Raw genomic sequence first — 24,595 nt, 5'->3', positions numbered from 1 at the left:
CTGTTTTAATAAGACTGGCTGCAGCAGCAGAGACACACACACACACACACACCCCTCTCTCTCCCCTAGCCCCGACCTGCCTGGCTGGCACAGCTTTGATCTCTGGGCCTCAGACTCCAGACACATCTGATTCAATTATCCTCATCCACCTGTTGACTTTGAGGCCTGACATTGCACTGCTCGCTTGGCCCCCGGTGTGTGTGTGTGTGTGTGCATACTTGAGGAGAAGAAAGTGTGCCTGCTAGTCTTCACGTAGGCTGCTTTTACAGCTGGTAGAGAGACACACAAAGGATACAAAATATGCACGCCGTTAGTTTCACAATGATAAGTTTGACCTCAACTGACACTAATTGAGAACATACAAGTTTTGTATCATTCAGTCTCGCTCACTTAATAACAGAATGTAGACACACAGAGAGTGCCCTCTCCTGCCTCTGATGCTGAATTTCACTGGTCCACCTTCTCTATCGCCCTCTTATTCACATTACATTTTCTTCAGAAAGGCAAGTGATCTTCTGTGGTCAAACTGTCAGTCTCTTGTGACAGAAAAGTACTTCATAGAACTCTGGAGTGTTAAGGACATGAGGAAAACAACAAAGCGAATATATAGGCCTAAATGACTGTAGTTAAAAGTGCCCTAGAGAAATAATTGGATGTTTTCATCGCATACCTCGGTACAGTACTGGTTGTTCTTTCGCCGATCGTCTCCACCCTTCCCTAATTGTGCAGATTTATTCAGTCATTGTTAAGCCGGTGTAATTGCCTCCAGTGTATATGCTTAATTAGCTGGTAATACTAATTAATGAAGCATAGCTTGTCAGAATCAGTAGCAGAAGTTCCCATTGTTGTCTGTTCTCTCTTGGTTGTGTTGGAAGAAAAATAGTTTTGCTAGGACGTGTCCTAGTGCAGTGATTCCCAACTCTGGTCGTTAAGTACCCCCAACAGTACATGTTTTTGTTGTGGCCCTGGACAAACACACCTGATTCTACTGGTCAACTAATCATCAATCCCTTAACAAGTTAAATCATGCTTTTTTGTCCGGGGCTACCTCAAAAAAGTGTGCTGTTGGGGGTACTGGAGGACTGGATTTGGGAAACACTTTTACACTGCCCTCAGTGCTCTGATTCTGTCAGCATCAGCAGAGGTTCCCATTAGTGATGCACCGATATTACATTTTTTGCCGATACTGATATCCAATATTTTCTTGCCCAAAAAATTATACCAATAACCGATATTTTACATTTTAAGCATTCTAGTACAGTTAAATAGTTAACACACACACATGGACGCAGCAGTCTAAGGCACTGCATCTCAGTGCAAGAGGCGTCACTACAGTCCCTGGTTCGAATACGGCCTGTATTACATCCGGCCGTGATTGGGAGTCCCATAGGGCGGCGCACAATTGGCTCAGTGTTGTCCGGGTTTTGCCGGGTTAGGCCGTCATTGTAAATACCCCAATTCATTGATCCCCAAACCTTATGTAAAGCTGTACAGTACAATATGAATGTTAGTACACAAAATAGGCTGACTGGGGAGGTGATTTCATACAGTCCCGCGATAAGAGCTACAACATTAATATTTGGGTGAACTCTTCACAGTTGTGTTCTGTGGGTGTCACTGACTAGACTGATACCCCATTTTATTGCTTCACTTTACAACCTTGTTTAACATTATCTAGTCTAAATATGGCACGATTCCACTAATTGTAACCTTCTGCATCACTTTCAAAGAGGTACTTTTATTTTGAAGGCAAACCGCAAATTCCACTATTGTGCCTTATCCTTATTGTGGCTAGTTTCACAACACATACCCCGGTCTGGTTGAGCCTCACGATCCAGATTAAGCTAGCTGGCTGCTTATAACGTTAGCTTTGGGCAACAGTGTTAAGTAGCTGGCTAGCTATTTATTTTCATGAACTGAAGTTCGGCAAACATCAAGTGGCTACCAAGCTAATACTTACTCACAAAGATTTCAAAATCATTGCTAAAAAAATGAAAATGACTGCAGTTTCTACTGGTCATTGTTTTCAGGCTGGCTGTATTGGTGCTAGCTAGGTACCAAGCTTAAGCTAGCTAGTTACCCCAGAAGTTGCAGTTGAACAAATAATGCTTTATTTGAATGCTTTTACTAGAAGGCCAGCATCCCAGAGTTGCCTCTTCACTGTTGACATTAAGACTGATGTTTTGCAGGTACTATTTAATGAAGCTGCCAGTTGAGGACTTGTGAGGCGTCTGTTTCTCAAACTAGACACTCTAATCTATTTGTCCCTATTGCTCAGTTGTGCACCGGGGCCTCCCACTCCTCTTTCTATTCTGGTTAGAGCCAGATATTCCATAAAAATATGCCGTTTCCAGCTACAATACTCATTTACAACATTAACAATGTCTACGCTGTATTTATGATACATTTGATGTTATTTTAATGGACAAAAAATGTGCTTTTCTTTAAAAAATAAAATGTCTTAGTGACCCCTAACTTTTGAACGGTAGTGTACATGAGTTATGCAAAATAAATGTATTGTGGCAAGAACAGCTCAAATAACCAAAGAGAAATGACAGTCCATCATTACTTTAAGACATGAAGGTCAGTCAATACGAAAAATTTCAAGAACTTTGAAAGTTTCTTCAAGTGCATTCACAAAAACCATTGAGCTCTATGATGAAACTGGCTCTCATGAAGACCGCCACAGAAAAGGAAGACCCAGAGTTACCTCTGCTGCAGAGGACAATTTCAATAGAGTTAACTGCACCTCAGATTGCAGCCCAAATAAATGCTTCACGGAGTTCAAGTAACCATCTCAACATCAACTGTTCAGAGGAGACGGCGTGAATCAGGCGAATTGCTGCAAAGAACCCATTACGAAAGGACACGAATAAGAAGAGACTTGCTTGGGCCAAGAAACACAAGCAATGGACATTAGACCAGTGGAAATCTGTCCTTTTAGTCTGAGTCCAAATTTGAGATTTTTGGTTCCAACCGCCGTGTCTTTGTGAGACTCAGAGTATGTGTACGGATGATCTCAGCATGTGTGGTTTTCCACCGTGAAGCATGGAGGAGGTGTGATGGTGTGGGGGTGCTTTACTGGTGACACTGTCAGTGATTTCTTTAGAATTCAAGGCACACTTAACCAGCAGGTCTACCACAGAATTCTGCAGAGATACTCCATCCCATCTGGTTTACTCTTGGAGAGTGATGGAGTGCTGCATCAGATGACCTGGCCTCCACAGTCACCCATCCTCAACCCAGTTGAGATCTTTTGGGATGAGTAGGACCGCAGAGTGAAGGAAAAACAGCCATCAAGTGCCCAGCATATGTGGGAACTCCTTCAAGACTGTTGGAAAATCATTCTGGGTGAAGCTGGTTGAGAGAATGCCAAGAGTGTGCAAAGCTGTCATCAAGACAAACGGGGGCTACTTTGAAGAATGTGTTTGACACTTTTTTGCTTACCACATGATTCCATATGTATTATTTGATCATTTTGATTTCTTCACTTTCTACAATGTAGAAAATAGTAAAAATAAAGAAAAATCCCTGATTGAGTAGGAGTGTCCAAACTTTCTACTGGTAGTGTAGATGCTGATACATTATGTATTGCGATTCTCACGATTCTATGTATTACGATTCGATTTTCCAAACATATTGCTCACCTTGTCTGTTGCAGGAGAACAAGAGAGAGCCATGTAAAAGCGAGTTTTAATCAGTCATGGAAATAAAAGTGCTGGAAACATGTTGGCTCACCATTTTATTTTTAAAGATGGAAACAAGCTAGAGAAGAAATACCAGTTTTGGCACAGGTACAGTTGACTAGCGCTAGCTAAAGTTAACTACCTAGCTTTTCATTTTTTTAAACTTGGAGTTACCAAAATAATGTTGTGAAAAATAATATTACTCTAATGTATTGATCTAATGTATTGATCCCACATCTCAGTCATGGTAAGTATTTTTTTCCACAATAAATTAGCTATCAGCAAAGCCAATGCTAGTAGGAAAAAATCAATTGCGAGAGGCAAGGGTGTTCGTTTTTGAGAGTAAAGCAGTGCGCTAAAAGCATAGATGCATCAGAAATGAGGCAAGTACAGCTGTAGGATCTTCATTTGATCACTCTTTTGTTGCTCAGAATTTTCCTGCCCCGCAGGAAATAGCCTCACCAGCTAATAATAATTTCATGGAGATCATCCATGATCTCGCCATCACGGTTGACAACTCCATTGTGTCCTCCTCCCAGAGCGCTAAGAACCTTGGCATGATCCTGGACAACACCCTGTCGTTCTCAACCAACATCAAGGCGGTGGCCCGTTCCTGTAGGTTCATGCTCTACAACGTCCGCAGAGTACGACCCTGCCTCACACAGGAAGCGGCGCAGGTCCTAATCCAGGCACTTGTCATCTCCCGTCTGGATTACTGCAACTCGCTGTTGGCTGGGCTCCCTGCCTGTGCCATTAAACCCCTACAACTCATCCAGAACGCCGCAGCCCGTCTAGTGTTCAACCTTCCCAAGTTCTCTCACGTCACTCCGCTCTCTCCACTGGCTTCCAGTTGAAGCTCGCATCCGCTACATGACCATGGTGCTTGCCTACGGAGCTGTGAGGGGAACGGCACCTCAGTACCTCCAGGCTCTGATCAGGCCCTACACCCAAATAAGGGCACTGCGTTCATCCACCTCTGGCCTGCTCGCCTCCCTACCACTGAGGAAGTACAGTTCCCGCTCAGCCCAGTCAAAACTGTTCGCTGCTCTGGCTCCCCAATGGTGGAACAAACTCCCTCACGACGCCAGGACAGCGGAGTCAATCACCACCTTCCGGAGACACCTGAAACCCCACCTCTTTAAGGAATACTTAGGATAGGATAAAGTAATCCTTCTCACCCCCCTCCCCCTTAAAATATTTAGATGCACTATTGTAAAGTGGCTGTTCCACTGGATGTCATAAGGTGAATGCACCAATTTGTAAGTCGCTCTGGATAAGAGCGTCTGCTAAATGACTTAAATGTAAATGTAATAGCCTTTCAAATCATGTTGCTGCAGTATTATTTTGCTGCGACAATGCAGGTCAAAATATAAAGATCCTACATCTGTACTGCACGACTCACATTTGATGAGTTACAAATGATATTGATAGACATAATGTAAGCCAGTGATTGAGTGAAGCTGTTTCCTGTAATATAACCAGTGATACACTCAGATCTTTGTATTTAGTTGTTTTCTTCAATCTTTCCTAATGTAAATCTCTCTCTCCATCTCTCCTTTCCCCTCCCTCTCTCTATATATCTCCCTCCCTCTCTTTCTCACATTTCTCCTTCCCTCCCCCTCTCTCACCTCTCTCTCTCTCTCTCTCTCTCTCTCTCTCTCTCTCTCTCTCTCTCTCTCTCTCTCTCTCTCTCTCTCTCTCTCTCTCTCTCTCTCTCTCTCTCTCTCTCTCTCTCTCTCTCTCTCTCACTCTCTCTCTCTCTCTCTCTCTCTCTCTCTCTCTCTCTCATTCTCTCTCTCTGTCTTTCTGTCTCTCTGTCTCTCTCTCTCTCATATTCCCTCTGTATCCAGGAGAAGACGGCTATATGATGAGATGTCTCCATCTCGACCCCTGGCCTCCAGCCCAGTGAAACACTCTTCTGAAGACCACAACAAAGGGGTCAGCAGTACTCTACAACACTCCTTGTCACTACTTGGCAACTCTTTACGTTTAGTCTATTTTATCTTAGTTACTGAGTTTGTAATTACAGAGTCTTACATTTCAGGCAGGACATATTCTATTCTGTAATGACGTTCTCCATCATATCATACCATTGATTGTATTTTCACACGGTAGGTTGAATGGCTGCGACACAGAGAGTATGACATTACACCGTGCGTGACACTCGTACTTGGCATACCGCGATATCAATGATAATAAACACTGTGGGTGACATTTACAGGCGATGAATCAGGACTATGACCATTTTAATCAGCCTGGTATTTCCGTCATTTGTCTGTGTAATATGAGGTGTTAACTTGGCAGTGTGCCTTGTTCTGTTACGAGAGACAAAGAGAGAGGGAGAGGTCCACCCATCACATCATTTCAGTCGGGTTAACAAAATGCCTACACTTCCACTTTATTGGATATTTCTCTTTCTTAGATATCTCACCCTCACCAAGCCCCAAACCCAACCCCAGGCAAAACCTGACCCGAAAAACAACAGCACCCTGGAAATGTTCACATTATAACGTATATACGAAATGTTCACAGAACCTGATCCTGAATCAACAGCAGCACTCTGGAAACGTTTGCATAACATTCACACAACGTTCACGTAAAGTTCACATTATATAACAGCGTTTCAGGAGTGGGGCGCCCTGTAACAAAAGACTGAGCAAAACAACAGAGGGGAGAGCGTTGTGACCCCTGGACTGGAATTTAGACTGCAGGGGGACAGGACGGGGACGGTAATGGTCTGGAACCGCCAAACATCTGGCGTGGGTAGGAGGAGGAGAGGGAGGCAAAGAGGAGAAGGAGGTGAGGAGAGTAAGGAATGGGAGAGAGGAGGGTAGGGGGGGGAAGAATGGAGGAAAGGAGAGAGGAGGAGGACGCAAAGAGGAGAGGGAGGCAAAGAGGAGAGGGAAGACCAGACTAAGGAAGGAGAATGGAGGAGGGTGGGGGGAGGACAGTAAGGAAGGAGAATGGAGAGGGACGAGGAGAGTAAGGAAGGAGAATGGAGGAAAGGAGAGAAGAGAGGGACGAGGAGAGTAAGGAAGGAGAATGGAGGAGGGTGGGGGGAGGAGAGTAAGGAAGGAGAATGGAGAGGAGAGGAGGGGAGGAGAGTAAGGAAGGAGAATGGAGGAGAGGAGAGGAGAGGGATGAGGAGAGTAAGGAAGGAGAATGGAGGAGAGTAAGGAAGGGGAATGGAGAGGAGGGGAGGAGAGTAAGGAAGGAGAATGGAGGAAAGGAGAGAGGAGAGTAAGGAAGGGGAATGGAGGGGAGGAGAGTAAGGAAGGAGAATGGAGGAAAGGAGAGAGGAGAGTAAGGAAGGGGAATGGAGAGGAGGGGAGGAGAGTAAGGAAGGAGAATGGAGGAAAGGAGAGAGGGAGTAAGGAAGTAATGGAAGGGAGATGGAGTAAGGGAGGAGAATGGGATGGGAAAGGAGGAGGAGAGTAAGGAAGGGGAATGGAGAGGAGGGGAGGAGAGTAAGGAAGGAGAATTGAGGAAAGGAGGGAGGAGAGTAAGGAAGGGGAATGGAGAGGAGGGGAGGAGAGTAAGGAAGGAGAATGGAGGAAAGGGGAGGAGAGTAAGGAAGGGGAATGGAGGGGAGGGGGGGGGAGGAGAGTAAGGAAGGAGAATGGAGGAGGGTGGGGGGGAGAGTAAGGAAGGAGAATGGAGGAGGGTGGGGGGGGAGTAAGGAAGGAGAATGGAGGAGAGGAGAGGGACGAGGAGAGTAAGGAAGGAGAATGGAGGAGGGTGGGGGGAGGAGTGTAAGGAAGGAGAATGGAGGAGGGTGGGGGTGGAGAGTAAGGAAGGAGAATGGAGGAAAGGAGAGAGGAGAGTAAGAAAAAGGAATGGAAGGGAGGAGAGTATAGTAAAGAAGGGTTGGAGAAGCAGTTGGGTGGGGCTGGGGGATAAGAATACAACACACCCTACTGAACAGTATGTGCACTTGTTGTCCCACACTCAATAATATCACCTATTCTCTTTGGTCCCTAGGTGGATGGCCACAGGAAGCCAGTGGTGCCGTCTCCTGACAACAGTGACCTGGAAGCTCGCCTCAACAGCTGGAACCTGGGGGTATGTCTGCCAGGGCCACATTCAGTAGCCAAACGTTGTTGAACGTGGCAGATAGAAATGCCACGAATAGAGCCAACATGATTCCATATTCTAGTCCGATAAGCATGCATAACATGCACAAAATATCACTGGAGGCTGCTGAGGGGAGGATGGCTCATAATAATGGCTGGAACAGAGCAAATTAAATGGTATCAATGTATTTGAGACCATTCCACTTATTCCGCTCCAGCCATGACCACGAGCCAGTCCTCCCCAAAATAATGTGCCACCAACCTCCTGTGCTATATATACAAAAGTATGTGGACACCCCTTCAAATGAGTGGATATGACTATTTCAGCCACACCCATTGCTAATTGTGTATAAAATCGAGCACACCACCATGAAATCTCCATAGACAAACATGGCAGTAGAATGGCCTAAACGAAGAGCTCAGTAATTTCAATGTGGCACCGTCATAGGATGCCACCTTTCCAACTAGTCATTTTGCCACATTTCTTCCCTGCTAGAGCTGCCCTGGTTAACTGTAAGTGCTGTTATTGTGAAGTGGAAACGTCTAGGAGCAACACTGTCCTCGGTTGCAACACTTCCGAGTTCCAAACTGCTTCTGGAAGCAATGTCAGCAGCCTAGCTGTTCGTCGGTAGCTTCATGAAATGGGTTTCCATGGTGGAGCAGCTGCACACAAGTCTAAGATCAATGCCAAGCGTCGGCTGGTGTGGTGTAAAGACTATTCTGTGCTTCCGACTTTGTGGCAACCATTTGGGGAAGGCCCTTTCCTGTTTCAGCATGACAGTGCCCCCGTGCACAAAGCGAGGTCCATACAGAAATGGTTTGTCGAGATATGTGGAGAAGAACTTGACTTGCCTGCACAGAGCCTTGACCTCAACCCCATTGAACACCTTTGGGATGAATTGGAACGCTGACTGCGAGCCAGGCCTAATCGCCCAACACCAGGGCCCGAACTCACTAATGCTCTTGTGGCTGCAAGCAATGTTCCAACATTTAGTGGAAAACCTTCCCTGAAGAGTGGAGGCCATTATAGCAGCAAAGGGGGACCAACTCCATGTTAATGTCCATGATTTTGGAAAGAGATGTTCGATGAGAAGGTGTCCACATACTTTAGGTTATATACTGTATTTCTGTCTGAATGTCCCAAAATGTTGTGTTCTGCTAAAAATCGTCCCTAATTTATTCCATGTCTGTAAACATCGTAAGTACAGTATATAGGCCTCTCACACCAGGGTTTGGATTACAATTCCTGCTTGTTTGAAGCAGAGGGGGAGCCCTAGACGCCTCAGAAGCATATTGCAGTCACAGCCAGTTCCAGGCTGGTTGTATGAAATATACCACCATTGGATGAGAGAGTACCCCATGCCCAGTAGACTACACGTTGCCTGTCACACTGACACACAACTACTGACTAGCACCTACACAGCTGCATTGTCTGTCAGACCACAGGGATACAGTCAGAGAGCAGTGAGATGAGGGCTAGAGGATGAGGAGGAGGAAGGAGAGGAGACTGAGAGTCTTTAGATGTGTTCCTGTCTTATCTCCTGTGTCTGGAGAGTCACTGGACCTGGGAGAGATAAGCAGTACACTGATGTTGTCTTTATTCTCTTATTTATTCTTTCTCTCTCCCTCTCTCTCCCCCTCCACCTGTACGGGTCTCTCTCTTTTTTGATGAAGTTGATGATTCTGTCTCATCTCTCTCTCCCTGTATCAGACGGGGACGTGAAGCCCTGCTCTGCTCTGTGTTGTGGTAGTGATAATGATAAGAGGCAGTGTGCTTGGCAATGCTCCCCTAGCCTCCACTACCTCAAGCATCATCTATAATAGATCTACAGGTGGTTGTACTCTGCACTGTGGAACATAGACAGAGTTAAGCTGTGTGTCTGTGCTCTCTGCACTGTGGAACATAGACAGAGTTAAGCTGTGTGGCTGTGCTCTCTGCTGTAGACAGGGTGTCTGTGCTCTCTGCACTGTGGAACATAGACAGAGTTAAGCTGTGTGGCTGTGCTCTCTGCACTGTGGAACATAGACAGAGTTAAGCTGTGTGTCTGTGCTCTCTGCACTGTGGAACATAGACAGAGTTAAGCTGTGTGGCTGTGCTCTCTGCACTGTGGAACATAGACAGAGTTAAGCTGTGTGTCTGTGCTCTCTGCACTGTGGAACATAGACAGAGTTAAGCTGTGTGGCTGTGAGTTAAGAGCAGGATGTTTGGTTGCAGTGGCTGAAACTACCAGCTGTCTGCAGCATTCTCTGCTGCCTCAATGTAATTCTGTCTTGCCTGGTCATTCTTTGTTTAAACTTTTCTGGTATCCTCTTTGAAATGTCTGTACCCCAGAGCCATCTAGCCACCTAGCCAGGTCTCTCCCTCTCACCTTTAGGAGAGAACAGAACAACCGCAGTCTTTCCCCTCCTAGTCCAGTCGATTGTCCCTGTCTACCTCACAGACCTGTTGCCCAACGTTGGGTCAACGTTAGGAAGTGATGCATCACAACGTGTGTTTGTTTGGCTTGAGCGGTAGGTCCTTGATGTGGAGTGGCTCTCCTTTCTTCTCCTCTCTCCTCTCTTCTCTCCTCTGTCTGCGGCCACCTCATCCATCTGTCCTTGTCAGGGAGAATGCCACAGACAGGATCCAGTACCAGTGCTGGGCAGACATCACAAGCAAACACACACTTTAGTTTAGTCTAGCACCAGTTTATGTTTCACCACCAATGTCTGGTCTGGCCCTGCCCTGCAAGCCTTGGCATGTGGGCCTCCCATGGCCAGAGTTGGATGTGGGCCTCTCCGCTCCACAGAGAGGGAGGTAAGTGTGGGACGTCTTTCAGTATTCAAAAATGTTGTTAAGACTTTATAATCACTTTTATTTATAAGCCTGATTTGCTGAACTGGGTGTCAGAGGTTAAACAAAAGTGTTTCTCTGCACCAGCTCTATGCTCAGAGGGCAGAGGTTTGTCCAGCCACTGCCTGTTTAGTATTGAATGATTGGTCGTTCTGGAGTATACTGGATGTCCACTGTCTTACTGACATGTCATTTAGTTCAGACCAGTTTGGTCTCCAGCTCTGGGCCTTCAAACAGGCCTCAGTCCCCCATTCATTTAGGATTACTGAATGAGCTCACCAACTTGAACCTTCACACCATAGAGAAAACACGCACAAACACACTCACACACACACATACTCACACACACACTCTACTCCCGTCCTTCGTCCCTCCCTGGCCCTTTGAGCCTTAGCTGTAGAACTCTTTCCTCTCTCTCTCTGTCATTTGTTGTCATCTACAAAGTCAGAGGATCTCTGTTTCAGGAGGCTGTGATCCCGCCTGCTCCCTTGCAGCTGTCTTCCACACTGTGTGAAGCTGCCTGGGAAGTTCATAGAGAAATAAGGAGGTCACTCACAACAAGAGGAAAGGAGAAGAAGGAGAAAGAAATTAGATGAAACCGTCGACTCGCTACAGTAGAGTTTCTCCTCCCGGCTTAATCCCCTAACAGAGTTGAACCATTGATGGTTTTACTCCATAGCCATGTCAGTCAGTCCACTTGTGTCTTAACACACTCTAAGGTGGGCTGACGTCAGAGTTGTCGTTCCTGTTAGCCGTCTCTTCAGTCTCATTGTGTTTTTTCTTCCCTGTGTAATCAAAGGGGACAGAGCGGGCGTGTTTGGTGAGGGAGTATGTATACACATCTGTCTCTCTGGGCCGATAGACGCGTCATGGATAGTTTACGGAGTAACAGGGGTTGACAAAAGGGCTGACTGGCAGAAAGAGGAGCCAAGCGGAAATGGGCCTAGCTGAGCTGAACACACACAATGCCTTGAAGTGGCCCGAGGTATTCCCTTTCTGTAAACAGTCAGAGCTGAGGGAAGAAACTAACTGTGTGTTAAGTGCTGGCCTTTGAAGTTTGAAGTCCTGTATTGTTTAAGACAAACCGAGGGCGGAGGTCGGGAGGGACGTGTGTGTGTGTGTGTGTGTGTGTGTGTGTGTGTGTGTGTGTGTGTGTGTGTGTGTGTGTGTGTGTGTGTGTGTGTGTGTGTGTGTGTGTGTGTGTGTGTGTGTGTGTGTGTGTGTGTGTGTGTGTGTGTGTGTGTGTGGTGGAGCCTTGTCTTGAGAAAAAGGAGGAGATGCAAAATAAGTAAAGGGCTTTTTTCTGTTTCTTTTCTTGTTCTCTTGCAGATTGAGAACCCCAGGTATTTGAGAGAGAACCCTGTCCCCTTGTCTCCGGTAAGTGTAAGGGAGGGTTCCCATGTGTGTTGACGACAGATAAGTGTTACCTTTTCCTCACTCTCTCCCCCGTCTCTTTCTTACCCACTCTTTCATTTCCATACTGTAGATATTCCTCAAATCCAGCCTGAAGAACAGCACCGGGACTGATGAGCAGACCCCAGTAGCAAGACAGGAGAAAGAGGTGGGCATTAGAACACGCACCTAACCATAGACAGCCATCTAATAACCATCAACCATTCCAGAAAGCAATACCTGTTGAGTACCTCAATCAATACTGAGGTAGAGTACCTTATGATAAGCTGTAGACAACACTCTTTACCAAGAGAGTTTCCATCTATATTTTCCATAGTAGTCTATTTACCACCACAAACCGATGCTGGCACTAAGACCACACTCAACGAGCTGTATAAGGCCATAAGCAAACAAGAGAATGTTCACCCAGAAGTGGGGCTCCTAGTGGCCGGGGACTTCAATGCAGGAATGCTTAAATCCATTTTCCCTCATTTCTACCAGCATGTCACATGTGCAACCAGAGGGGGGTAAAAACTCTAGACCACCTTCACCCCACACCCAAGAGACGCGTACAAAACTCTAGACCACATTCACTCCACACATAAGAGACGCATACAAAACTCTCCCTTGTCCTCCATTTGGCAAATCTGACCATAATTCTATCCTCCTGATTCCTGATTACAAGCAAAAACTCAAGCATAGGAAGTACTCGATCAATACGGAATTGGTCAGATGACGCGGATGCTAAGATACAGGACTGTTTTAAGAGCACAGACTGGAATATGTTCAGCCAACGGCATTGGGGAGTATGCCGTATCAGTCACCGGCTTCATCAATAAGTGAGTCGATGACATCATCCCAACGCTGACCATAAGTACATATCCCAACCAGAGACCATGGATTACAGGCAACATCCGCACTGAGCTAAAGGCTAAAGCTGACACTTTCAAGGAGCGGGACACTAATCCACTAGTCTCCTCTCCTCCTTTTGGTTGAGAGCTTCAGGTTTCTTACAGGCACTAAGTCCTGTCAATAACAAACTATCATGGTTCAGACACATTAAGACAGTTGTGAAGCGTTCATGACAACACCTATTTCCCCTCAGGAGACTGAAAAGATTTGGCATGGGTCTTTAGATTCTCAACGAATTCCATGTCTACACCATTGAGAGCATCCTGACTGGTTTCATCACCGCTTGGTATGAAAACTGCTCGGCATCTGACCGCAAGGCGCAACAGAGGGCAGCGTGTACAGGCCAGTACATCACTGGAGCCAGGCAAGCGGTACCGGAGCACCAAGTCTGGGTCCAAAAGGCTCCTTAACCGCTTCTACCCGCAAGTCATAAGACTGCTAAACAGTTATGCAAATGGCCACCCAGACTCTTTGCTTGACCCCCTTTTTACGTTGCTGCTACTCGCTGTTTATTATCTATTCATAGTCACTTTTTCAGTACCCCTTGACTTTTTCCCCAAAAATGACTTTATAGCCTTATTCTAAATTGAATTACATTTTTAAAACATCATCAATCCACACACAATACGCCATAATGACAAAGCAAAACCAGGTTTTTAAAATTGTTGCACATTTATATATTTTTTAAAAACGATACCTTATTTACATAAGAATTCGGATCCTTTGCTATGACTTGAAATTGAGCTCATGTGCATCCTGTTTCCATTGATCATTATCATGCTGTAATATTTCTACAACTTTATTGGAGTCCACCTGTGGTAAATTCTATTAATTAGACAAAGGCACACACCTGTCTATATACGGTCACACAGTTGACAGTACATGTCAGAGCAAAATCCAAGCCAGAACAGCGCCAACTGGGTCTAACCAGAATAGAAAGAGGAGTGGGAGGCCCCGGTGCACAACTGAGCAAGAGGACAAGTACATTAGTGTCTAGTTTGAGAAACAGACGCCTCTCAAGTCCTCAATTGGCATCTTCATTAAATAGTACACGCAAAACACCAGTCTCAACATCAGCAGTGAAGAGGCGACTCCAGGATGCTGGCCTTGTAGGCTTTATCCATAGTGATGGAGGTAGGCCTGGTCAATCTCCTATTCCATGTCAACGAGGCGATAACGTTGAATTTGTGAATCCAAATTCTAAGGAGTAAGAGTCCAAGATCATAACATTAACCCAAAACTGTGAACCGCAAGTTAAGTCCCATTCAAAGCAAATTTAACATAGTGACACACTGTTGTCACTCTGGTAAAGAGTTTAATCTCCTTATGCATGAAAATTGTGTTCTAGGCTGCGCTTTGTGTTGCGTTTGTGTTGTTTCTAAAGGGATGATTCAGAATGCCCCTTTAAGAGAGAAAAAAAACAGACCAGTGGTGACAGTTTTTCCTTATGTGGATTTAAGCTGAAAATCCCATTCTGAAAGGACGCTTTGAAGTCCCCCACCCGCCTTTACTCACACTGTTAATATAAAACTGAGCATGGCTTGACTCTAATCGCCATGGCTTTTTATGTCCCCCTGGAGAAATGCTGTACTCAATTAGATCAACTTCAGTGAGCTGGCCAAGAAGGGAGAGGGACAGGGGGGACAGAGGGGGATAGAGAGAGTGAGAGGGAGGAATAGAGAGAGAGAGAGGAAACGTGGGAGCGAGAGAGAGTGGTTCAATGGGCACCACCAACAATGCTCATCAGTCCTCCTAATGTGGTTATTCATTCTGACTGGAGGAGAGGAGACTAATGTGGTTATATTCATTCTGACTGGAGGAGACTAATGTGGTAATATTCATTCTGATTGGAGGAGAGGAGACTAATGTGGTGATATTCATTCTGACTGGTGGAGACTAATGTGGTAATATTCATTCTGACTGGAGGAGAGGAGACTTAATGAGGTGATATTCATTCTGACTGGTGGAGACTAATGTGGTAATATTCATTCTGATCGGAGGAGAGGAGACTAATGTGGTTGTATTCATTCTGACTGGTGGAGACTAATGTGGTGATATTCATTCTGATCGGAGGAGAGGAGACTAATGTGGTAATATTCATTCTGACTGGAGGAGACTAATGTGGTGATATTCATTCTGACTGGTGGAGACTAATGTGGTAATATTCATTCTGATCGGAGGAGAGGAGACTAATGTGGTTGTATTCATTCTGACTGGTGGAGACTAATGTGGTAATATTCATTCTGATCGGAGGAGAGGAGACTAATGTGGTGATATTCATTCTGATCGGAGGAGAGGAGACTAATGTGGTAATATTCATTCTGACTGGAGGAGACTAATGTGGTGATATTCATTCTGACTGGTGGAGACTAATGTGGTGATATTCATTCTGACTGGTGGAGACTAATGTGGTGATATTCATTCTGACTGGTGGAGACTAATGTGGTAATATTCATTCTGACTGGAGGAGAGGAGACTAATGTGGTGATATTCATTCTGACTGGTGGAGACTAATGTGGTAATATTCATTCTGATCTGGAGGAGACTAATGTGGTGATATTCATTCTGACTGGTGGAGACTAATGTGGTAATATTCATTCTGACTGGTGGAGACTAATGTGGTGATATTCATTCTGATCGGAGGAGAGGAGACTAATGTGGTGATATTCATTCTGACTGGAGGAGACTAATGTGGTGATATTCATTCTGACTGGAGGAGACTAATGTGGTGATATTCTGACTGGAGGAGACTAATGTGGTGATATTCATTCTGACTGGTGGAGACTAATGTGGTGATATTCATTCATTGTGGTAATATTCATTCTGACTGGAGGAGACTAATGTGGTGATATTCATTCTGATCGGAGGAGAGGAGACTAATGTGGTGATATTCATTCTGACTGAGGAGAGGAGATGTGGTGATATTCATTCTGACTGGAGGAGACTAATGTGGTGATATTCATTCTGACTGACTGAGACTAATGTGGTGATATTCATTCTGACTGGAGGAGACTAATGTGGTGATATTCATTCTGACTGGTGGAGACTAATGTGGTGATATTCATTCTGACTGGTGGAGACTAATGTGGTGATATTCATTCTGATCGGAGGAGAGGAGACTAATGTGGTGATATTCATTCTGACTGGTGGAGACTAATGTGGTGATATTCATTCTGACTGGTGGAGACTAATGTGGTGATATTCATTCTGACGGAGGGTGGAGACTAATGTGGTAATATTCATTGGTGATATTCATTCTGACTGGAGGAGACTAATGTGGTGATATTCATTCTGACTGGTGGAGACTAATGTGATAATATTCATTCTGACTGGTGGAGAGGAGACTAATGAGGTGATATTCATTCTGACTGGTGGAGACTAATGTGGTAATATTCATTCTGACTGGAGGAGAGGAGACTAATGAGGTGATATTCATTCTGACTGGAGACTAATGTGGTAATATTCATTCTGAGAGGAGACTAATGTGGTGATATTCATTCTGACTGGAGGAGACTAATGTGGTAATATTCATTCTGACTGGTGATATTCATTCTGACTGGTGGAGACTAATGTGGTGATATTCATTCTGACTGGAGGAGACTAATGTGGTGATATTCATTCTGACTGGAGGAGAGGAGACTAATGTGGTGATATTCATTCTGACTGGAGGAGACTAATGTGGTGATATTCATTCTGACTGGTGGAGACTAATGTGGTGATATTCATTCTGACTGGTGGAGACTGGTGGAGACTAATGTGGTGATATTCATTCTGACTCGGAGGAGAGACTAATGTGGTAATATTCATTCTGACTGGAGGAGACTAATGTGGTGATATTCATTCTGACTGGTGGAGACTAATGTGGTGATATTCATTCTGATCGGAGGAGAGGAGACTAATGTGGTGATATTCATTCTGACTGGTGGAGACTAATGTGGTGATATTCATTCTGACTGGAGGAGAGGAGACTAATGTGGTGATATTCATTCTGATCTGGAGGAGAGGAGACTAATGTGGTGATATTCATTCTGACTGGAGAGACTAATGTGGTGATATTCATTCTGACTGGTGGAGACTAATGTGGTGATATTCATTCTGACTGGAGGAGAGGAGACTAATGTGGTAATATTCATTCTGACTGGAGGAGAGGAGACTAATGAGGTGATATTCATTCTGACTGGTGGAGACTAATGTGGTAATATTCATTCTGATCGGAGGAGAGGAGATGTCTGGATCGGAGGAGAGGAGACTAATGTGGTATATATTCATTCTGACTGGAGGAGAGGAGACTAATGTGGTTATATTCATTCTGACTGGATCGGAGGAGGAGACTAATGTGGTAATATTCATTCTGATATTCATTCTGACTGGAGGAGAGGAGACTAATGTGGTGATATTCATTCTGACTGGTGGAGACTAATGTGGTGATATTCATTCTGATCTGAGGAGGAGAGGAGACTAATGTGGTGATATTCATTCTGACTGGTGGAGACTAAGATATTCATTCTGAATGTGGTGATATTCATTCTGACTGGTGAGAGACTAATGTGGTGATATTCATTCTGACTGGAGGAGATGTGGTGATATTCATTCTGAGACTAATGTGGTGATATTCATTCTGACTGGAGACTAATGTGGTGATATTCATTCTGACTGGAGGAGAGACTAATGAGACTAATGTGGTGATATTCATTCTGACTGGTGGAGACTAATGTGGTGATATTCATTCTGATCGGAGGAGAGGAATGACTAATGTGGTAATATTCATTCTGACTGGAGGAGACTAATGTGGTGATATTCATTCTGACTGAGACTAATGTGGTGATATTCATTCTGACTGGGAGACTAATGTGGTGATATTCATTCTGACTGGTGGAGATGTGGTGATATTCATTCTGACTGGTGGAGACTAATGTGGTGATATTCATTCTGATCTGAGAGGAGATTCTGACTGTGATATTCATTCTGATCGGAGGAGAGGAGACTAATGTGGAGGTGGTGATATTCATTCTGACTGGTGGAGACTAATGTGGTGATATTCATTCTGACGGAGGAGAGGAGACTAATGTGGTGATATTCATTCTGACTGGTGGAGACTAATGTGGTGATATTATTCATTCTGACTAATGTGGTGATATTCATTCTGAGAGGAGACTAATGTGGTTATATTCATTCTGACTGGTGGAGACTAATGTGGTGATATTCATTCTGATCGATATTCATTCTGGATGGGAGAGGAGACTAATGTGGTGATATTCATTCTGACTCGGAGGAGAGGAGACTAATGTGGTGATATTCATTCTGACTGGTGGAGACTGAGGAGAGGAGACTAATGTGGTGATATTCATTCTGACTGGAGGAGATATTCATTCTGACTGGAGGAGAGGAGACTAATGTGGTGATATTCATTCTGACTGGAGGAGAGGAGACTAATGTGGTGATATTCATTCTGACTGGAGGAGACTAATGTGGTGATATTCATTCTGACTGGTGGTGATATTCATTCTGACTGGAGGAGGAGACTAATGTGGTGATATTCATTCTGACTGGAGGAGAGGAGACTAATGTGGTGATATTCATTCTGACTGGTGGAGACTAATGTGGTGATATTCATTCTGACTGGAGGAGAGGAGACTAATGTGGTGATATTCATTCTGACTGGAGAGGAGACTAATGTGGTGATATTCATTCTGACTGGTGGAGAGGAGACTAATGTGGTGATATTCATTTCTGACTGGTGATATTCATTCTGATTCTGAGACTAATGTGGTTGATATTCATTCTGACTGAGGAGACTAATGTGGTGATATTCATTCTGACTGGAGGAGAGGAGACTAATGTGGTGATATTCATTCTGACTGGTGGAGAGGAGACTAATGTGGTTATATTCATTCTGACTGGAGGAGAGGAGACTAATGTGGTGATATTCATTCTGACTGGAGGAGAGGAGACTAATGTGGTTATATTCATTCTGACTGGAGGAGAGGAGACTAATGTGGTGATATTCATTCTGACTGGTGGAGAGGAGACTAATGTGGTGATATTCATTCTGACTGGAGGAGAGGAGACTAATGTGACTAATGTGGTGATATTCATTCTGACTGGAGGAGAGGAGACTAATGTGGTGATATTCATTCTGACTGGGGAGGAGACTAATGTGGTATATATTCATTCTGACTGGAGGAGACTAATGTGGTGATATTCATTCTGACTGGAGGAGACTAATGTGGTGATATTCATTCTGACGGAGGAGAGGAGACTAATGTGGTGATATTCATTCTGACTGGTGGAGACTAATGTGGTGATATTCATTCTGACTGGAGGAGAGGAGACTGACTGTGGAGACTAATGTGGTGATATTCATTCTGACTGGTGGAGACTAATGTGGTGATATTCATTCTGATGGAGACTAATGTGGTGATATTCATTCTGACTGGAGGAGAGGAGACTAATGTGGTGATATTCATTCTGACTGGAGGAGAGGAGACTAATGTGGTGATATATTCATTCTGACTGACTGGTGGAGAGGAGACTAATGTGGTGATATATTCATTCTGACTGGAGGAGAGGAGACTAATGTGGTGATATTCATTCTGACTGGTGGAGGAGACTAATGTGGTAATATTCATTCTGACTGGAGGAGAGGAGACTAATGTGGTGATATTCATTCTGACTGGTGGAGACTGGAGAGGAGACTAATGTGGTGATATTCAGACTGGAGGATTCATTCTGGAGACTAATGTGGTGATATTCATTCTGACTGGAGACTAATGTGGTGATATTCATTCTGACTGGTGGAGACTAATGTGGTGATATTCATTCTGACTCGGAGGAGAGGAGACTAATGTGGTGATATTCATTCTGACTGGAGGAGGAGACTAATGTGGTGATATTCATTCTGACTGGTGGAGACTAATGTGGTGATATTCATTCTGACTGGAGGAGACTAATGTGGTGATATTCATATTCATTCTGATTCTGACTGGAGGGAGGAGACTAATGTGGTGATATTCATTCTGACTGGTGGAGACTAATGTGGTGATATTCATTCTGACTGGAGGAGAGGAGACTAATGTGGTTATATTCATTCTGACTGGAGGAGACTAATGTGGTGATATTCATTCTGACTAATGTGGTGATATTCATTCTGACTGGAGGAGAGGAGACTAATGTGGTTATATTCATTCTGACTGGTGGGATATTCATTCTGAGGAGACTAATGTGGTGATATTCATTCTGACTGGAGGAGAGGAGACTAATGTGGTGATATTCATTCTGACTGGAGGAGAGGAGACTAATGTGGTTATATTCATTCTGACTGGTGGAGAGGAGACTAATGTGGTGATATTCATTCTGACTGGAGGAGAGGAGACTAATGTGGTTATATTCATTCTGACTGGAGGAGAGGAGACTAATGAGGTTATATTTTCATTCTGACTGGAGGAGAGGAGACTAATGTGGTGATATTCATTCTGACTGGAGGAGAGGAGACTAATGTGGTGATATTCATTCTGACTGGTGGAGAGGATTCACTAATGTGGTGATATTCATTCTGACTGGAGGAGACTAAGGTGATATTCATTCTGACTGGTGGAGAGGAGACTAATGTGGTTATATTCATTCTGACTGACTAATGTGGTGATATTCATTCTGACTGGAGAGGAGACTAATGTGGTGATATTCATTCTGACTGGAGGAGACTAATGTGGTGATATTCATTCTGACTGGTGGAGAGGAGACTAATGTGGTGATATTCATTCTGACTGGATATTCATTCTGACTGGAGGAGACTAATGTGGTGATATTCATGAGGGACTAATGTGGTGATATTCATTCTGACTGGGAGGAGAGGAGACTAATGTGGTTATATTCATTCTGACTGGAGGAGAGGAGACTAATGTGGTGATATTCATTCTGACTGGAGGAGACTAATGTGGTGATATTCATTCTGACTGGTGGAGACTAATGTGGTTATATTCATTCTGACTGGTGGAGACTAATGTGGTGATATTCATTCTGATTGGAGGAGAGGAGACTAATGTGGTGATATTCATTCTGACTGGAGGAGAGGAGACTAATGTGGTTATATTCATTCTGACTGGAGGAGAGGAGACTAATGTGGTTATATTCATTCTGACTGGAGGAGAGGAGACTAATGAGGTTATATTCATTCTGACTGGAGGAGACTAATGTGGTGATATTCATTCTGACTGGAGGAGAGGAGACTAATGTGGTTATATTCATTCTGACTGGAGGAGACTAATGTGGTGATATTCATTCTGACTGGTGGAGAGGAGACTAATGTGGTGATATTCATTCTGACTGGAGGAGAGGAGACTAATGTGGTGATATTCATTCTGACTGGAGGAGAGGAGACTAATGTGGTTATATTCATTCTGACTGGAGGGAGACTAATGTGGTGATATTCATTCTGACTGGAGGAGAGGAGACTAATGTGGTTATATTCATTCTGACTGGAGGAGACTAATGAGGTTATATTCATTCTGACTGGAGGAGACTAATGTGGTGATATTCATTCTGACTGGAGGAGAGGAGACTAATGTGGTATATTCATTCTGATTGATATTCATTCTGAGGAGACTAATGATTCATTCTGACTGGAGGAGACTAATGTGGTGATATATTCATTCTGACTGAGAGGAGACTAATGTGGTGATATTCATTCTGACTGGAGGAGAGGAGACTAATGTGGTGATATTCATTCTGACTGACTAATGTGGTGATATTCATTCTGACTGGGGGAGAGGAGACTAATGTGGTTATATTCATTCTGACTGGAGGAGACTAATGAGGTGATATTCATTCTGACTGGTGGAGAGGAGACTAATATGGTGATATTCATTCTGACTGGTGGAGACTAATGTGGTTATATTCATTCTGACTGGTGGAGACTAATGTGGTGATATTCATTCTGATCGGAGGAGAGGAGACTAATGTGGTTATATTCATTCTGACTGGTGGAGACTAATGTGGTGATATTCATTCTGACTGGTGGAGACTAATGTGGTGATATTCATTCTGATCGGAGGAGAGGAGACTAATGTGGTAATATTCATTCTGACTGGAGGAGAGGAGACTAATGTGGTAATATTCATTCTGACTGGAGGAGAGGAGACTAATGTGGTGATATTCATTCTGACTGGAGGAGACTAATGTGGTTATATTCATTCTGACTGGTGGAGACTAATGTGGTGATATTCATTCTGACTGGAGGAGAGGAGACTCACATGTTATAATATAATAATAATATATGCCATTTAACTTTTTGTATTATAACATTTTCAGCCCAGTCAAGCACCAAGTGTCACAGTCTTCCTCACTGCTGTTTGTTGAGAATCAACAGATGAAAGAAAGCAGGGCCTTCGAGCCTGAAAATGGGAACTCATGCTTGGAATATTATTCTGTGTGTGTGTGTGTGCTGTATTAGTGTGTTTGTGTAGGAGTTTGATAGCAGTCAGCTGTCAGTCCCAGACTGTGTGTTGAGGAGCCAGGAAGGAGAGCCGGCCAGCCCTCTTAGTAGTTTTATAGATGCCAGATCACTACCCGGCGTGGTGATATGGGGCCTAGTTAAAAGGCGCTCAGAAGCACTTCACTTTCAAGAGAGGAAATGGTGGTGAACTGGGATTTTACTGTCTGGGCTGGGAATGTGTGTGTGTATCGGTGTGTATACGTGTGTATACGTGTGTGTGTGTGTGTGTGGGCGAGGTGAAAAATGGTTTCCTGCACCTCTTACCTCCAACCCCACAAAGGGAACAGAGAAACTCCTGCCAACAGACCTGACTGGCTTTTGTAGATGGGCTTATCTGGTTTCACAGTGGTTGTTTTATGGTCTTTTTTTCAGTCAGACCGTCTGTTTTCTTACCCCTGGTTGCCTCGGATGTGTTCTGTATGTTTTAACCTTGGGCATGGAGTCTACTAGAGCAACAGGTTTATATCACAGGTCTGACAACTAACGGGGTCAATTTCATGAGAGAACACAGTAGCAAAACGTTTTGCATGAAAAATGAAAGCATTTCTTATTGGGCAAGTTCAGGTAGTCCCTCCTAGTTTCAGGCAGTTTCTTTTTCTCCATTTGGTGCCTAATGAATATGACTCAGGTCTAACCCCCAGGCATTTGTTCATGGAGCAACTGCCCCTGAAATATACATACATACAGTTCAGGTCGGAGGTTTACATGCACCTTAGCCAAATGCATTTATACTCAGTTTTACTCAATTCCTGACATTTAATCATGAATTATTGTCCATTTCAAAGACCTATTTGCGACCAAGCTTTAACTTCCTGACTGATGTCTTGAGATGTTGCTTCAATATTTCCACATAATTTTCCTTCCTCATCTTGCCATCTATTGTGAAGTGCACCAGTCCCTCCTGCAGCAAAGCACCCCCACAATATGATTCTGCCACCCTTGTGCTTCACGGTTGGGATGGTGTTCTTTGGCTTGCAGCCTCCGCCTTTTTCCTTCAAACATAACGATGGTCATTATGACCAAACAGTTCTATTTTTGTTTCATCAGACCAGAGGACATTTCTCCAAAAAGTATGATCGTTGTCCCCATGTGCAGTTGCAAACCATAGTCTCGCTTTTTTATGGCGGTTTTGGAGCAGTGGCTTCTTCCTTGCTGAGCAGCCTTTCAGGTTATGTCGATATAGGACTCGTTTTACTGTGGATATAGATATTTTTGTACCTGTTTCCTCCAGCATCTTCACAAGGTCCTTTGCTGTTGTTCTGGGATTGATTTGCACTTTTCGCACCATAGTACGTTAATCTCTAGGAGACAGAACGCGTCTCCTTCCTGAGCGGTATGGCGGCTGCGTGGTCCCATGTTGTTTACACTTGCGTGCTATTGTTTGTACAGATGAACGTGGTAACTTCAGACGTATCCACATCCTACCATACCTTTGTCTGTACATTATGTCTTGAATCTATTCTACTGTGCCCAGAACTCTGCTCCTTTTACTCTCTGTTATGAACATACTAGACAGCCAGTTATTTTAGCCTTTAGCTGTACCCTTATCCTACTCCTCCTCTGTTCCTCTGGTGATGTGGATGTTAATCCAGGCCCTGTAGTGCCTAGCTCCACTCCCATTCCCCAGGCTTTATCATTTGCTGTCTTCTGTAACCGTAAAGCCTTGGTTTCATGCATATTAACATTAGAAGCCTCTTCCCTAAGTTTGTTTTATTCACTGCTCAAGCACACTCTGCCAACCCGGATGTCCTAGCCATGTCTGAATCCTGGCTCAGGAAGACCACCAAAAACCCTGACATTTCCATCCCTAACTATAACATTTTCAGACGGGATTAAACTGCCAAAGGGAGTTTTAGCCTGCAGAGTTCTGTCATACTATCCAGGTCTGTGCCCAAACAATTCGAGCTTCTACTTTTAAAAATCCACCTTTCCAGAAACAAATCTCTCACTGTTGCCGCTTGCTATAGACCACCTTCTGCCCCCAGCTGTGCCCTGGACACCATATATGAACTGATTGCCCCCTATCTATCTTCAGAGCTAGTGCTGCTAGATGACCTTAACTGGGACATGCTTAACACCCCGGCCATCCTAGAATCTAAGCTTGAATCCCTCAATCTCTCACATATTATCAATGAACCCACCAGGTACAACCCCAAATCCGTAAACATGGGCACCCTCATAGATATCATCCTAACCAACTTGCCCTCCA

At 44.3% G+C, this 24,595-nt stretch overlaps 1 protein-coding gene across 4 annotated transcripts in view; it reads left to right on the top strand.

Moving 5' to 3' along the window:
• cep112 (centrosomal protein 112) overlaps positions 1-24,595 on the top strand; it is a 263,230-nt gene that overhangs the window by 19,672 nt on the left and 218,963 nt on the right. For all 4 annotated transcript variants that reach the window (XM_046306159.1, XM_046306155.1, XM_046306156.1 and 1 more), the window contains 4 exons: positions 5,537-5,624; positions 7,668-7,748; positions 11,922-11,969; positions 12,079-12,153. In XM_046306159.1, the coding sequence (XP_046162115.1) occupies positions 5,537-5,624; positions 7,668-7,748; positions 11,922-11,969; positions 12,079-12,153 (292 nt within the window). The remainder of the gene's footprint in view (positions 1-5,536; positions 5,625-7,667; positions 7,749-11,921; positions 11,970-12,078; positions 12,154-24,595) is intronic.

The sequence above is a fragment of the Oncorhynchus gorbuscha genome, linkage group LG16 (assembly GCF_021184085.1).
Source record: "Oncorhynchus gorbuscha isolate QuinsamMale2020 ecotype Even-year linkage group LG16, OgorEven_v1.0, whole genome shotgun sequence".
NCBI lineage: Eukaryota > Metazoa > Chordata > Actinopteri > Salmoniformes > Salmonidae > Oncorhynchus > Oncorhynchus gorbuscha.
This window is presented reverse-complemented; position numbering and strand designations above follow the sequence as displayed.